The sequence below is a fragment of the Mustela lutreola genome, chromosome 2, assembly GCF_030435805.1.
Source record: "Mustela lutreola isolate mMusLut2 chromosome 2, mMusLut2.pri, whole genome shotgun sequence".
Taxonomy (NCBI): Eukaryota; Metazoa; Chordata; class Mammalia; order Carnivora; family Mustelidae; genus Mustela; species Mustela lutreola.
The window spans coordinates 207,022,021-207,034,891 of record NC_081291.1 but is presented as its reverse complement, the minus strand read 5'-3'; the positions used below and the strand labels follow the sequence as shown (position 1 = coordinate 207,034,891).

Below are 12,871 nucleotides of genomic sequence, written 5' to 3'. Positions count from 1 at the left end.
CTCTCTCTGCCTGCCTCTCTGCCTACTAGTGCTGTCTGTCAAAAAAAAAAAAAAAAAAGAAAGAAAGAAAGAAAAGAAATGAAATGATAAAAGCCACGGTCTCCAGAACTCCCTTCTCAGAGCGGAAGATGCCTGCAGGAGATCACAGAGACATGGAAATGACACGGAGCCTAGTATTTTTATTAATAGAGCTGTTACCAGTTGGACATTAGCAGTTGCCAGTTTTTGTTTTTAAAAAATAAGCAGTGAACATTGATGTAATGATTTGCTTAGCCATAAGGCCAGAGGTTCACCCAGTAAGCCATTAGCCAGCCACGCTCCTCAAGGAGATGACTGTGCCTTGTGGGCCCTTTGTTCCACTGTGTCACCCAGGTGCCCACCGTCTCTGGTGGCTGAGGGACCCAGCGCCAGCTGACTGATCCCCACTGCTCCTGCTTTCATAAGGTCCTACCTGTCCGCCCACCCTGGGTGGTTGGTGATGTCACTCTTCTACACTGATGTCGATCGACACTGGATAGTCCAAAATGCATCTTGTAGCTCTTTCCTGATTAAAGGGAGACCTCCCCTTTAATTAGGGGATTGGAGGGGACAGGACAAGGGTGTAAGGGTTACAAACTGGCAGCAAGGAGTCAATGAGGCCTGGAGATCTAATCAATGAGTGCGGCATAATGAATGTAGTCCCCAATACTGTATTGTAATCAAACGTGCTAAGAGACTAGAATTTAATTATTCCAAACACTAATAAGAAGGGATAAAAACGGTAGGGAGAGGGGGGTGGGGTTATGGACATTGGGGAGGTATGTGCCATGGTGAGTGCTGTGAAATGTAAACCTGGCAATTCACAGACCTGTACCCCTGGGGCCAATAATACATTATATGTTAATAAAAAAGATTTTTTTAAAGGATAAGAACAGATAATTCTCTGACCTGATGGAGTTGCTAATTAATCACAATAATGATAAGCATATTACAGTGTGTAACTGTATGAAGTTAACGGATTGTATACCCTAATTTACATAATGTTATATGCCAAATAGATCTCCGTAACAAAAAGAAATTAAGGGGGCTGGCACAAAATCTCTTTATTATAGGGTATAAAATTTTTTTCCATACATGGGTCTGATAACTGGACCATCAGAACTCTCCCGTCCGTCACGCCTCCCCCCCCACTAGCCATCTGATTAATGATCAGAATAAGAAGAGAGGTGCCAGTTCGCTTTTTATGGAGTTACAGCGTATGACGTTCCCTGATGAATGTGCCGTCCTACTTGCTAACACGATAAAAATATGTCCTGAGGGGCCCTTTCTTCCTGATGAGAACCTGACCCACCAGGATGGAGGTAACGAGCCACCACTAACGTGGCTGTTGTGGAGCAGTTGGAACGGTCAGGTTCAGTGGGAAGCAGAGGTACAGAAAAGCATGGCTGGACCCAGAACCTCTTGTGGCTGGAAGCAGACAGCAGAAAGAGACAGGGGAAGATCAGAGAAAAGCATCGGGAATCGAGGATGATGATGGCATAGCCAAGGAATCCGTCGCCTGCTGGAAGGTCACTGAACACGGGCAGCAAACATGAGTGAACCCTTATAAGGAGATGGAATGACAGTCACCAAACTGAAGCTGGGCGCGACTGAACACCAAATCCAACACCAGGGGGCTTAGAGGAGGGATAAACGGACTAGCTTGAAAACCTGGTTGATGTTTGCTTTGCTCTCCTTCCCGCTGCACGAACTCCTTGGAGGGCCTTACCCTCCACTGTGGTTATGTATTAAGTCACTGTGGTTTATCTTCTTCTCCTTCCCTTGTGCACCTAGATGACCTGGAATGGAATATCGTAGGCGTCAGGACTCTGGTTCTGCGTAGCTCAGTGTTATTCATGAAAGGGACGCCCAGGAACACACATCCTGCTGGTTATTCTACGTAATCAAATTAAAATGTGGATTTTCCCGGCTTACTACTCCCACACTAGAGACGATACGATACGGAGGAACTAGAAACTAAGGAGACCCAGGAAAAATTTCATCTCTGCAGTCTTGACAGTTGAGCTGTGAATTCCTCTGGATATAGCGAAGGAATAAGGTTTGAAGCCAGGCCAGAGTGCAGGGCAGAGGGTCCTAAGGTCTCCCATAAAGACACAGCTCCCAGAACCTAGAGCCAGAAGAAGACTTAGGACCAGTTATGGATGTGATCTGACCCAGAAATTCAGGGGAGGAGGTGTGTGCAGAGGTGGTGTGCATGTGTGGTTGTTTTTGCCTCAGCAAGTGGTAGGTGTTCCTGCCTGGTGGGCAGATGCGGATTCTGTCCCCAACTTCATTGTTCCCTCATTCCTTCCAGAACCGTCATCACGGGCTCCAACTTCCCCCGGCTCTGCTTTAAGGGAAACAATACTGAGGTGTTGATGCCAAAGCCCTGCCTGCACCGTAGTGGGGGAGCCCCCACACAGTGGTCCTCACCAGTGCAGTAGCTTTGCCTTGGAGGACCTAACCTTGAGTCCCCCTAGGGAGGAAGGCTCCCCCTTACCTGATGCTCTTCCTTTAGTGGTAGGTTTATCCATGGATGTGAGCACTCAGTGTTGCGCCTTGAGCCTTCAAGGGGCTCAGGATAAAGAGCTACAACCCAAGCTCCTTGGGCGCCATTTTGTAAAAATCATCCCTCCTCCTGAAGGCTCCTAAGCCCTCTGAGATCTGAGGGCTCCACCTTCCCGCTGCAGCCACCGCGCCCTCCCAACAGCAAAAGATAATAAAGATTAGCAGGTGGAAAAGGGCCAAGAAGGCAGGAACCTTCCATGCCTGCATTCCACGCCCACCTCAGCCTCCCATTTCTGGCTGGACTGTTTTAAGCGTTTGGCTTTGGCCTTTGAAGAGGAGATAAACCATTAAGTTGCCAGGTGTCCCCCTGACCTTGATGAATGCAGATGACAGCTGACAGCCAGGGCGGGGATTGGTGTGTTCCTGGAGGACATACAAGCACGATATTCTAACAGTCACACGGTGTATTTTTTCTATATTCAGCAACATGGCAGCTTTGCCGAGCTGGATCTCCTCAGCAAGACTTTTTTTTTTTTATCTTGACACTATTTGAAATATCAGTAAAAGGCGGCACAAATACAAAGAGGCCAGGTTCCTATGGCCCCAGTGCTACAGACAGGCTGTTTCGCTGAGTCGCCGGGTGGATGAAATGTCTCGTTATCGGTCCTCATCTTTAGTGACGGCGTTGGAACCGACAAGGCCGTGGCTAATTACACAGTGGCCAGTTAAAGCACGGGGACCTCATTTGTTGACAGCGCAGCAGGTCAGAGGAACAGGAGGGATAAGAAAAAACACAAGTGATGATTCCCATAAGGAGGGCAGAGCGGAATGCGCAGCGTCCTCCGAGCACCGACGAGGCGGGAGATGGTTGGTGGCTGCATCCTGGGGCGGGGGTGGTGGGGGTGGGGATGCCCGGACCTGTTGCCCGGTGGGGGTGGGGGGCGGGACATGAGGAGCCGCGGCAGAGCGGGCAACTCTGACCAGCCCCGTCCAGTCTGCGGGAGCTGCCGTCTTACCCGAGGGGGTGGTTCCAAGTCCTGCGTGCGAGGTGGAATAACGAACCTCAATTTTCAGTTCATTCAGCAAAGAGTTGTGAACTTCCTCTCTGAATTCCGTGCATTGTGCGTGGTGCGGCAGGTCCACCGGAGACGTGAGCAGCCGCTCCCCACGTGCACCTTGCCGGATGCGCAGAGAACAGATACCCCTTCCCGGCCCCGTCCTAACCGGGATAACCTGCCCTAACCGTCCTGTCCGGCGGGGCGGGGGCGGGGGCGGGTCCCAGCTGCTGGCCTGATCCTAGACACGGAGCACTTCAACGCAGAGGGTCTGTGCAGGACATCCTGCTCCAGTCTTAGTACTCTGTTTTTTATAAATAATTATATACACACACACATATGCAATATGTATACATATGCAATATGTATATACATATACAATTCAATGTACATATGTATTGCATATATGTACATATATATATTGTGTGTATATGGATATAACCTAGAACAGTATATTTGAATATTTTCCTTTTTTCCTTGCCACATGGCCCCTTGGATATATGTAGATCATCATTTTAATTAAAAGATTCTCAGGCCTCTGGTCATATTAGATTTCATGAAAGCTGGGACAAATTAAAATGAGTGTGGAAAGATCAGCCGTCTAGATTTATTTAAGCGTCTGCCCATATACATCGCTCCCTCTCCATGATGCTCTTGGATTTTTTTTTTTTCCAACTTACCACCACATTTTCAAGTAAAACAGTTTTCCATTGTGGCCTGTTGGTCCCTTAGTGAGCCAACAGGGAAGAAAAAAATATTTATTGCGCTGAATGTATCCAGTTACTCTGAAGTGGGGGGAGCAACCAATGAGCGTCCGGCGAGCAGAGCCAGCTCGGCAAGGTTTTCGGCGCCACCTGGTGGCCAGATGGAGTATCTACGTAACTGGTCCTGCTCTGAGGGGTCACATTGGGAAGGAAAGAAACCTACCGTGCTCCTTACTTTACCTTTCCAATGTGTGCTTTCAAAAGATCGATTTTTTTTTTAAATTCATTTTTCCTCGCCCTTGCATTTCAGGTTGACGCTGCTGTGACCCCAGAGGAGCGCCACCTCTCCAAGATGCAGCAGAATGGCTATGAAAATCCAACTTACAAGTTCTTCGAGCAGATGCAGAACTAGACCCCCACGACAGCAGCCTCTGAAGTCGGACAGCAAAACCATTGCTTCACTACCCATCGGTGTTCATTTATAGAATAATGTGGAAAGAAACAAGCCCTTCTGTTTTATGAGTTACTCATCGCCTTTTGACCGCTGTGCTATAACACAAGTAGATGCCTGAACTTGAATTAATATACAAATCAGCAATGTATTCTCTCTCTTTACATTTTGGTCTCTACATTATTAATGGGTTTTGTGTACTGTAAAGAACTTAGCTGTATCGAACTAGTGCATGAATAGATTCTCTCCTGATTATTTATCACGTAGCCCCTTAGCCAGTTGTATATTATTCTTGTGGTTTGTGACCCAATTAAGTCCTACTTGAAATATGCTTTAAGAATCGATGGGAGATGCTTCGTGTGAACGTGGGAGTGTAGCTGCTTCTCTTGCCTAAGTATTCTTTTCCTGATCACTATGCATTCTAAAGTTGAGCATTTTTAAGTATTCCAAATGATCTAGAGAAATTTTTTTCCATGATTGCATTTTACTGTACAGATTGCTGCTTCTGCTAGATTTGTGATATAGGAATTACGAGGATACACATTTATTTCTTTGTGCCTGTTTTATGTGCACACATTAGGCATTGAGAATTGAAACTTTTTTGTCCATGTACCTTTGGATCTTTGATAAAGAAAAGAATCCCTGTTCATTGTAAGCACTTTTACGGGTGGGGGGGTGGGGGGAGGGAGTGCTCTGCTGGTCTCAAATTACCAGGAATTCTCCCAAAAAAATTTTCTGCAGGATGATTGTACAGAATCATTGCTTATGACCATGATAGCTTTCTACACTGTATTACATAAATAAATTAAATAAAATCACCCTGGGCAAGAGTTTTCTTTAAAGGATAACTAGGGACATGAAATATTCAGAATCCTTTGAAGGGAAGAAGAAGAGACAGATGCAGTTTCTTTTAACCGGTCTAAAAACATTTTATTTATGACAGCGAAAGAAAGTGAAAGGGGAAGGCCTGCCTGGACAGACCCTTTAAGATTTGTCTTCAATTTGTACAAAACGGTGTTTTCATGTAAATAAATACATTCTTGGAGGAGTGCCCTTGTGCTGGTGTGAATGATTCCATGGCAGCCGCCTGCTGAGCAAGTAGCCCCCCAGAGTCTGGTGAGAAAGCGAACGTAATCTAACCCCAGAGGTCCACACCTTTGTATCTTCACTGCAAGTCTGAGTCGAAAATCAGGGTCAACACGAATCTTCTCGTGCTAGTTAAATGCCTCATTGACCTATCTAACCTGGTCCAGAGTATCTTGTGGCCGCACCCCTGTCCTCATGTTTGTCCCTGTTCTCATCTGATCGTACTGCTGGAACAAATACCACGGACCCGGTTGCTTATAAACAACAGAAATTTCCTTTTCCCAGTTCTGGAGATCGGCAGTCCAGGGTCAAGGTGCCAGCCTGGTCATGTGGGGAACCTTCCAGGTTGCAGATTTCACATCGTGTAAGAGCGCACATCCCATTTGAAGGATCCTTACAACCTGAACCACCTCCCAAAAGCCGCCCTCCCCCCACCAAGACCATCACCTTGGGCATTGCAATTTCAACACAAGAATTGTGAGGGCACACAGACATTCAGAGAGACCCATCTCCGTCTCAAATAAGAGATGAAGAGAAAACTCCTGGGGGCCCGGCTCAAAGCTAAGACAAGCAGACAGCTAGCTCTAAAGCAGATTTTCTGAAGTGTGGCTCAGCTGTTACTCTGCAGGGAATCCTTCCTTGTTCTGGGGCCCTGTCCTGCGCTTTGAAGGATGGTTAGGAAAATTTCTGACTTCTCACAAGATGCCAGGACTCCCCATTTGTGATCATCAAAAATGTGTCCAGACATGACCACATGCCATTTGGGGGGGCAGGGAGCCTAAATCGCCCCCATTTAGGAACCACATGCTCTATGGACTTGATTTTTTTTTTAAAGATTTTATTTATTTATTTGACAGAGAGAGATGACAAGTAGGCAGAGAGGCAGGCAGAGACAGAGAGGAAGAAGCAGGCTCCCCACTGAGTAGAGAGCCGGATGCAGGACTCGACCCCAGGACCCTGAGATCATGACCTGAGCTGAAGGCAGCGACCTAACCCACTGAGCCACCCAGGCGCCCTGGACTTGATTGTTAACTGGAGAAGTCTATCTAGTCGCTATCCCAGAGTTGTAAGAACGCTTGGACCTGGTGTTTTTGCTGTAGTGTGCTTGGAAGCAGGTGGACTTCCCATTTTAGCTTTAGAGTCGACCTTTTAAACTAAAACTGAGCACAGAAAATTAATCAAGGTTGTTTCATCAAGCACTGTGCTCGATGAATAGACTCGATTAAAACTCGTTTTGAGTGTGTTCTGTTTTCAGGAGAGCAAAATCACTGTCTCCCTTCTTCCTGGTAAGGGCGCTTAGACGTGACAACTCTAAGAGGTACATAAAGTATGACAGTTTGGGTAAAAGCAGGGGTTCCATTTTTGCCTGGTAGAAGGTAGCCAATGGGGGAAAGTTAGTCCTAGTAGGACAGGACATTGGTGAACTGAAACTGAACTTGCTCGAAGGTTTTAACGTTACTCCCTGGCAGGCTTCAATCCCAGTAACTGCAAGTTTTAACTTTGATCATTTCAGAGTGGATGAGGAAAATTTTAAAGACTCACTAGATAGATTTTATAGATACCTACATTATGAAAAGAAATGGTAACGCTTTCTAATCTTGGTTTTCAACTTGAGATGCATTGAATGGATTCTCTGGAAGGTCTGGGGATTAATCAATAGGCAATTTCTCCAGCCCAGAAATCAGTGAAATCTGGGGGGAGTTCGGGATGACCAGCCTGATGGGGTGACAAATGACATCTCAACATAGTTTTCATTTGCATTTATCTTACCGGGAATAAAGTTCTATATTCTTTGATCTTTTCAAGGGCCATTTTGTCTTTCTGAATCTTCTGTTTCTGTCTTTTGCTTTGGGCTTGAAATCTAGTTTGGTATCAGGACTGCAAAGCCAGCCGTCTTGCTGTTTGCATTTGCCTCATAAATCTAGGTCCCCTTCCTTTATTTTTAGCTTTTTCAATTGCTGTGTCTTGAGTGCATGACTTGTAGACAGCAAAAAGCTGGGCTTTTGCTCTGTGAGCCAATCTGGAAGTCTTTGGCTTAATAGGCAAGTTGGGCTCATTCAGTCTTTACAATATGACTGATGTGTCTGCTCTCAGTCCCGTCATCTGTTGTGATTACCGAGGGTATTATACTTACTGTGTCTCTACGGAAGGAGGGCTCTCGGCAAACGCACACGTGTGTGTGTACGTGCACACATCTGGGTGTGCGTGTTTGTGGTTTACAGGAAGCTTTGTATTTTCATTCTAGTGATTACATTTTTACTAAGGATTTTTGTAGTGCTCTCCCTTTTTTCTCAACTTTTACGAGGGGTCTTTACCAAATGATAAGCTCTGACCCCGTCCTGCCACCGACGCAACAGTGAATGGTCTTACCCTACTTTTCCCCTATTCTCCCCTCTCTCCCGTTTTTCCAGTTGAATTAGTTCTATTTATTCAGACATAAATGTTCGTGTATTCTTCTTCAGTGCCTGATCCTACCCGATTTTATTTTATTTTTTTAAATAACATTTTTCAGTGTTTAATGTTTTTTAATTAATGTTTAATTGATGTTCATTAATGTTTAATGTTTTTTTAAAAATAACATTTTTTTAAAGATTTTATTTATTTATTTGACAGAGAGAGACACAGCGGGAGAGGGAACACAAGCAGGGGGAGTGGGAGAACGAGAAAAAAGCTCCCCACTGAGCAGGGAGCCCGATGTGGGGCTCTGTTCCAGAACCCTGGGATTATGACCTGAACTGAAGGCAGACACTTAATGACCGAACCACCCCGGCGCCCCGATCCTACCTGATTTTAGTCTCAACTCTGTAATGGAATATATGAAATGCTTTCCAACGGTCTTCTGTCTCCAGACATCTTTGGTTGGATGAAGCTCACCCTCCAGTTAGAAATTTATAATTCCTCAGCAAGAGCACATGTGGGGGGAGGCACCTGGCAGGGTCAGTCAGAGGAGCGTGGGACTCTTGATCTCAGGGTTGTGAGTTCGAGCCCCATGTTGGGTATAGAGATTACTAAAAAATTAAAAAATAAAAAATTTAAAGAGCACTTGTGGACAGTATCCCTAAAGTTCTAATACATTCAAAACTGATTTTCTATGACCTTGAAACTTGAAGGACAGCTTCTTTTTCCTGAAGTGTCAGGAAAATGCTGCTCCACTGTTTTCTTGCTTTGTGTGTTACTATTGAGAAACCCAAAGCCAATCTACTTCTCTTTCCTTTGTTAAGTGTTTTCGTTTTTTGCCTAGAGGCTCTGAGATTTTTTTTTCTTTATCTTTAAAGTCTAATAATTCCAAGTTGATTATTCATGCAGTTTTCCTAGGTAACCCCCAGGGCCCTCCAAATGTGTCGATTCAGTTCTTTACTTCTGGAAATTTTTCTTGGATTGCGGTCTTAAATACTCTGTTCCATTATTTTATTTTCTTCTTCAGAGATACCAGGAGCACACGCTTCTGGGCTCTTTTTGCTCATTTCCATTTCAACCTCATTCCGATCCTTTTTTTAATTTATTTTCTCATTTTCGTTCTCTTGACTGTTTTCCGTCTCCTACTCAGTGCCCCTTATTAAGTTTTTATTTGAACCCATTCTCCTGCAGGCACCAAGTAGCCTGTGCCTTATTACTGATACAGCCCTGTGATTTTCTCCTCTGTCTTTCCTAAATTCAATCAGCTCTCACTGCATTCCTGCCTGATTTTTTTGATTTCTCTACATCACCTTTGTATTTCTGATTCAGGGTATTTTCCATATCCCCGGATGCACATTGGAGACTATTCGATTCGGTGTTTTGTTGCCGTTATCGTCAACTTTATGGTTGCTTTTGGGGGAGGTTTCTCCAGCCGTGGAAATGCTGCTCATAATGTTATCGTGTCTGACTTTTCAGTCATTGTGTCTAGAAACTGTTTTACTGTTGGTGTTCATGTCATGGCCAGGTGCCTGGTGAAGAGCACATTCTTCTGCCCGCTCTGCTCTGCTCTGCTCTGTTCTTTCGTAAGGGTCATTGGGAGCCCAGGACCAAGTGTGTCTTTCCTGTTCTCTGTGGGATTCTTCATGTTTGCTCATTTCCTTGTTTCCCTTTCCTCCCTGCCTCCCAGGAACACCCCCTTTTCTCCATACCTTGCATTGTCCCACAGAACCTTGGGCTTTTCTATGTCACTCCCTCTGGTCCCGCCCACCTGCAGATCCTGGTCTACAGCCGGGGGTGTAGGCTACCAAGTCCCCCTCTGTGTTCATTATTTTTGTAGGTAGTCTTTCATTTTCTATTTCGTGCGTGGTTCTGTCTTTTGTTTTTTGTTTTGTTTTGTTTTCCCCCTCAAAGACCCTGGCTCCTCTCAAGTCTCTCCTAAGGATCTTCAGACCTTTTCCCTTTCCCCACTGCTGCCCCCACCCACAGGTTTGTGGAGGCCGCCGCAGCCCCGCGGTGGGCATGCTGTTGGGATTTGTTTTGATTTATTTGTTTCCTCTACTTATAGATAATTTTTTAAAGGATTTTATTTATTTATTTGACAGACAGAGATCACAGGTAGGCAGAGAGGCAGCCAGAGAGAGAGGGGGAAGCAGGGTCCCCACTGAGCAGAGAGCCCGATGTGGGGCTTGATCATAGGACCCTGGGATCATGACCTGAGCCGAAGGCAGAGGCTTTAACCCACTGAGCCACCCAGGCGGGCTACTTATAGATAATTTGAAGGTCGCAGTTTCTCCTCCACTTCGTAATGCTGAAGAGGAAGTTTGAACCACTGTTTATGGGGAATCCCCACTCTAGTATGTTTGAAAAGCTTCCCCAGGTGATTCCTATATGCAAGCACCGGGTGGAGAACCACTTGTTAAATCACAGTGTGCTTTGGTTTGGTTTTGTTTTTTTAAGATTTTATTTATTTGAGAGAGAGAGAGACGGAGCATGAGCTGGAGGAGGAGGCAGAGGGAGAGAGAAGTAGACTCCCCTCTGAGCAGGGACCCTTACTCGGGCTGGGCTCCATTCTATGTCCCTGGGATCAGGACCTGAGCTGAAGGCAGATGCGACTAAGCCACCCAGGCGCCCCTCACAATATTCTTTTCACTTGTTTTGCATAAAACAAGGTGGGAGGGGGTGGGGGCTGGGTGAGCCTGGTGGTGGGTATTAAGACCGGCACATATTGCATGGAGCACTGGGTGTGATACATAAACAATGAATCTTGAAACACTGAAAAAATAAAGTTTAAAAAAACAAACAAACAAAAAACTTGATTTACATTTATTGCCTCAAAAATGCTTTGGCTTCCTGGCCATGACTGTCTGGTTTTCTTTCTCCTCAAGTCCTCCCTGGAGTGCTGGTCTTCAGAGCTGTGTTTCTCAAAGGCTCTCCCTCCCGTATCAGAATGACCTGGAATCATTGCCAGAAAAATTGCAATTTCCTGGATCCCATCTTGGATCTACTTAGATAATCTCTGGAGACCCAGGACTCCTCATTTGAATGAGCACATCCTTCAGTGATTATATAAGCCACGGAAGGTCGTAAGAATTGTGGCTTTAGATGTTGGTGGCCCCCAAGGCTCTGTCCTCACGTTTTTCTTCTATGCACTGTCCCTAAGTAACCTCAGCCACATGGAAAATATTCCTTATAACTCATGTATAAATCTTAAGCTTAGATCTTTCCCTGAGTTCAGGCCCAGACCCCTATCTTTGTTTCAATAATATACATTGTGATTACAAACACTATGCTTGCTAACTATAGATAACACAGAATGTAGGAAGAAAAAAGGATTCACCCATAATCCCCCCATCCAGACAGAATTATTAATACTTTCACACATATACTTTCAGTATTCTTAAGTCACATGGATTTACCTCACTTGCTATTTTTTTCATATCCTGGAACCTATTTCCTGCTTCTCCACTTGCTTTAATAGGTGCATATTCTCATGTCACCTAAGAATTTCATAGCTATTTTTAGAGACCACATAAGGATATTTAATCTACGTTCTTGGGAAATTTTATACTACTACAATGTTTAAACCAACATCTTTGACCACAAATCAATGTGTCGCTTAGTTTTGGCTTTTTAATAAAAGCTGGTTTAACATCTGCTTCAAGAATGCCCACACGAGTCAGGTTCAGCCTCAATCTCCTGATTTGTACAATAAGATAATAATAGTTCTTCATACAGTGCTCACGAGAATTAAATCTGTTAATATATATGAAGCATTGAGAACGTTGTCTGACATGGAGTAAAGGGTATGTAAGTGTTAGCTCCTCGAGGGAGTGTCTGAGAAGTAGAAGGGTATTTTTAATTCTTACCTCTTTATCCATAATATCAAACTGATTTTCAAAAAAGGAAGTCCAGCCCTCATCAATAGTATGTGTGAGTGTCCTCTCGAAGTGCCACAGGACTAAGGGGGGCTTGGATAATGTTGCATACAGCCAAGTTGAAATGAAAAAAGAGAAACTAGTTTTGGCCTCACTGTACATACTGTTAGGTCCGTTATCAAAGGAGCAAGACTGATACAAAGTGAAGGCCAAGCAAAGCTTTATTTCGCGCCAAGCATCCAGAATCAAACCGACCAGTCGGGGCCACCCCTTACAGAGAGGGGCCCCTCGCTGTCCTACAGACTAACTTTTAAAGGGCAAAGGGCATGTGGTTGGGCCGGGCCACACATAGGTGGCCAATGAGATTGCAACACACAGAGAAAGCTGCACAGTCATGCTAGGTCTCACACACGGGTGGCCAATTGAATTACAATTTACCCTATAGTAGCTATTTGAACTAGCCTATCACCTTGGTCAGAATTGGCGCCCAAAAGGCGGGGCCCACACTCCTTGGTAGCTAGGGAGACAGTATGCGCTCTTTACTGATTGGATGTGTCCACCTGGCCTGACCCGCCCTTGTATTTGGGCTTTGTTACCTGGGACTGGTTTCCTAGACTTGCTTTTAAGTAAGTCCCTGGGTGGGGGGCCGGGGGTGGGGGCAGGCTCAGTTTAAGTTTTACTGCATAAACAACAAAATCCCTGTTTAACCGGATGGAATTGCTCTGGCTAAATAGGCCCTTACACATACCATTTTATATGAGGCTGGTTTTTCATGGA

General features: G+C 45.1%; 1 protein-coding gene across 6 annotated transcripts in view; it reads left to right on the top strand.

Moving 5' to 3' along the window:
- The window catches only part of APP (amyloid beta precursor protein), a 264,540-nt gene extending 258,756 nt beyond the window's left edge, over positions 1 to 5,784 (top strand). For all 6 annotated transcript variants that reach the window (XM_059164528.1, XM_059164527.1, XM_059164526.1 and 3 more), the window contains one exon: positions 4,596 to 5,784. In XM_059164528.1, the coding sequence (XP_059020511.1) occupies positions 4,596 to 4,697 (102 nt within the window). In that variant the 3' untranslated portion in view covers positions 4,698 to 5,784. The remainder of the gene's footprint in view (positions 1 to 4,595) is intronic.
- The last annotated feature ends 7,087 nt before the right edge of the window (positions 5,785 to 12,871 follow it).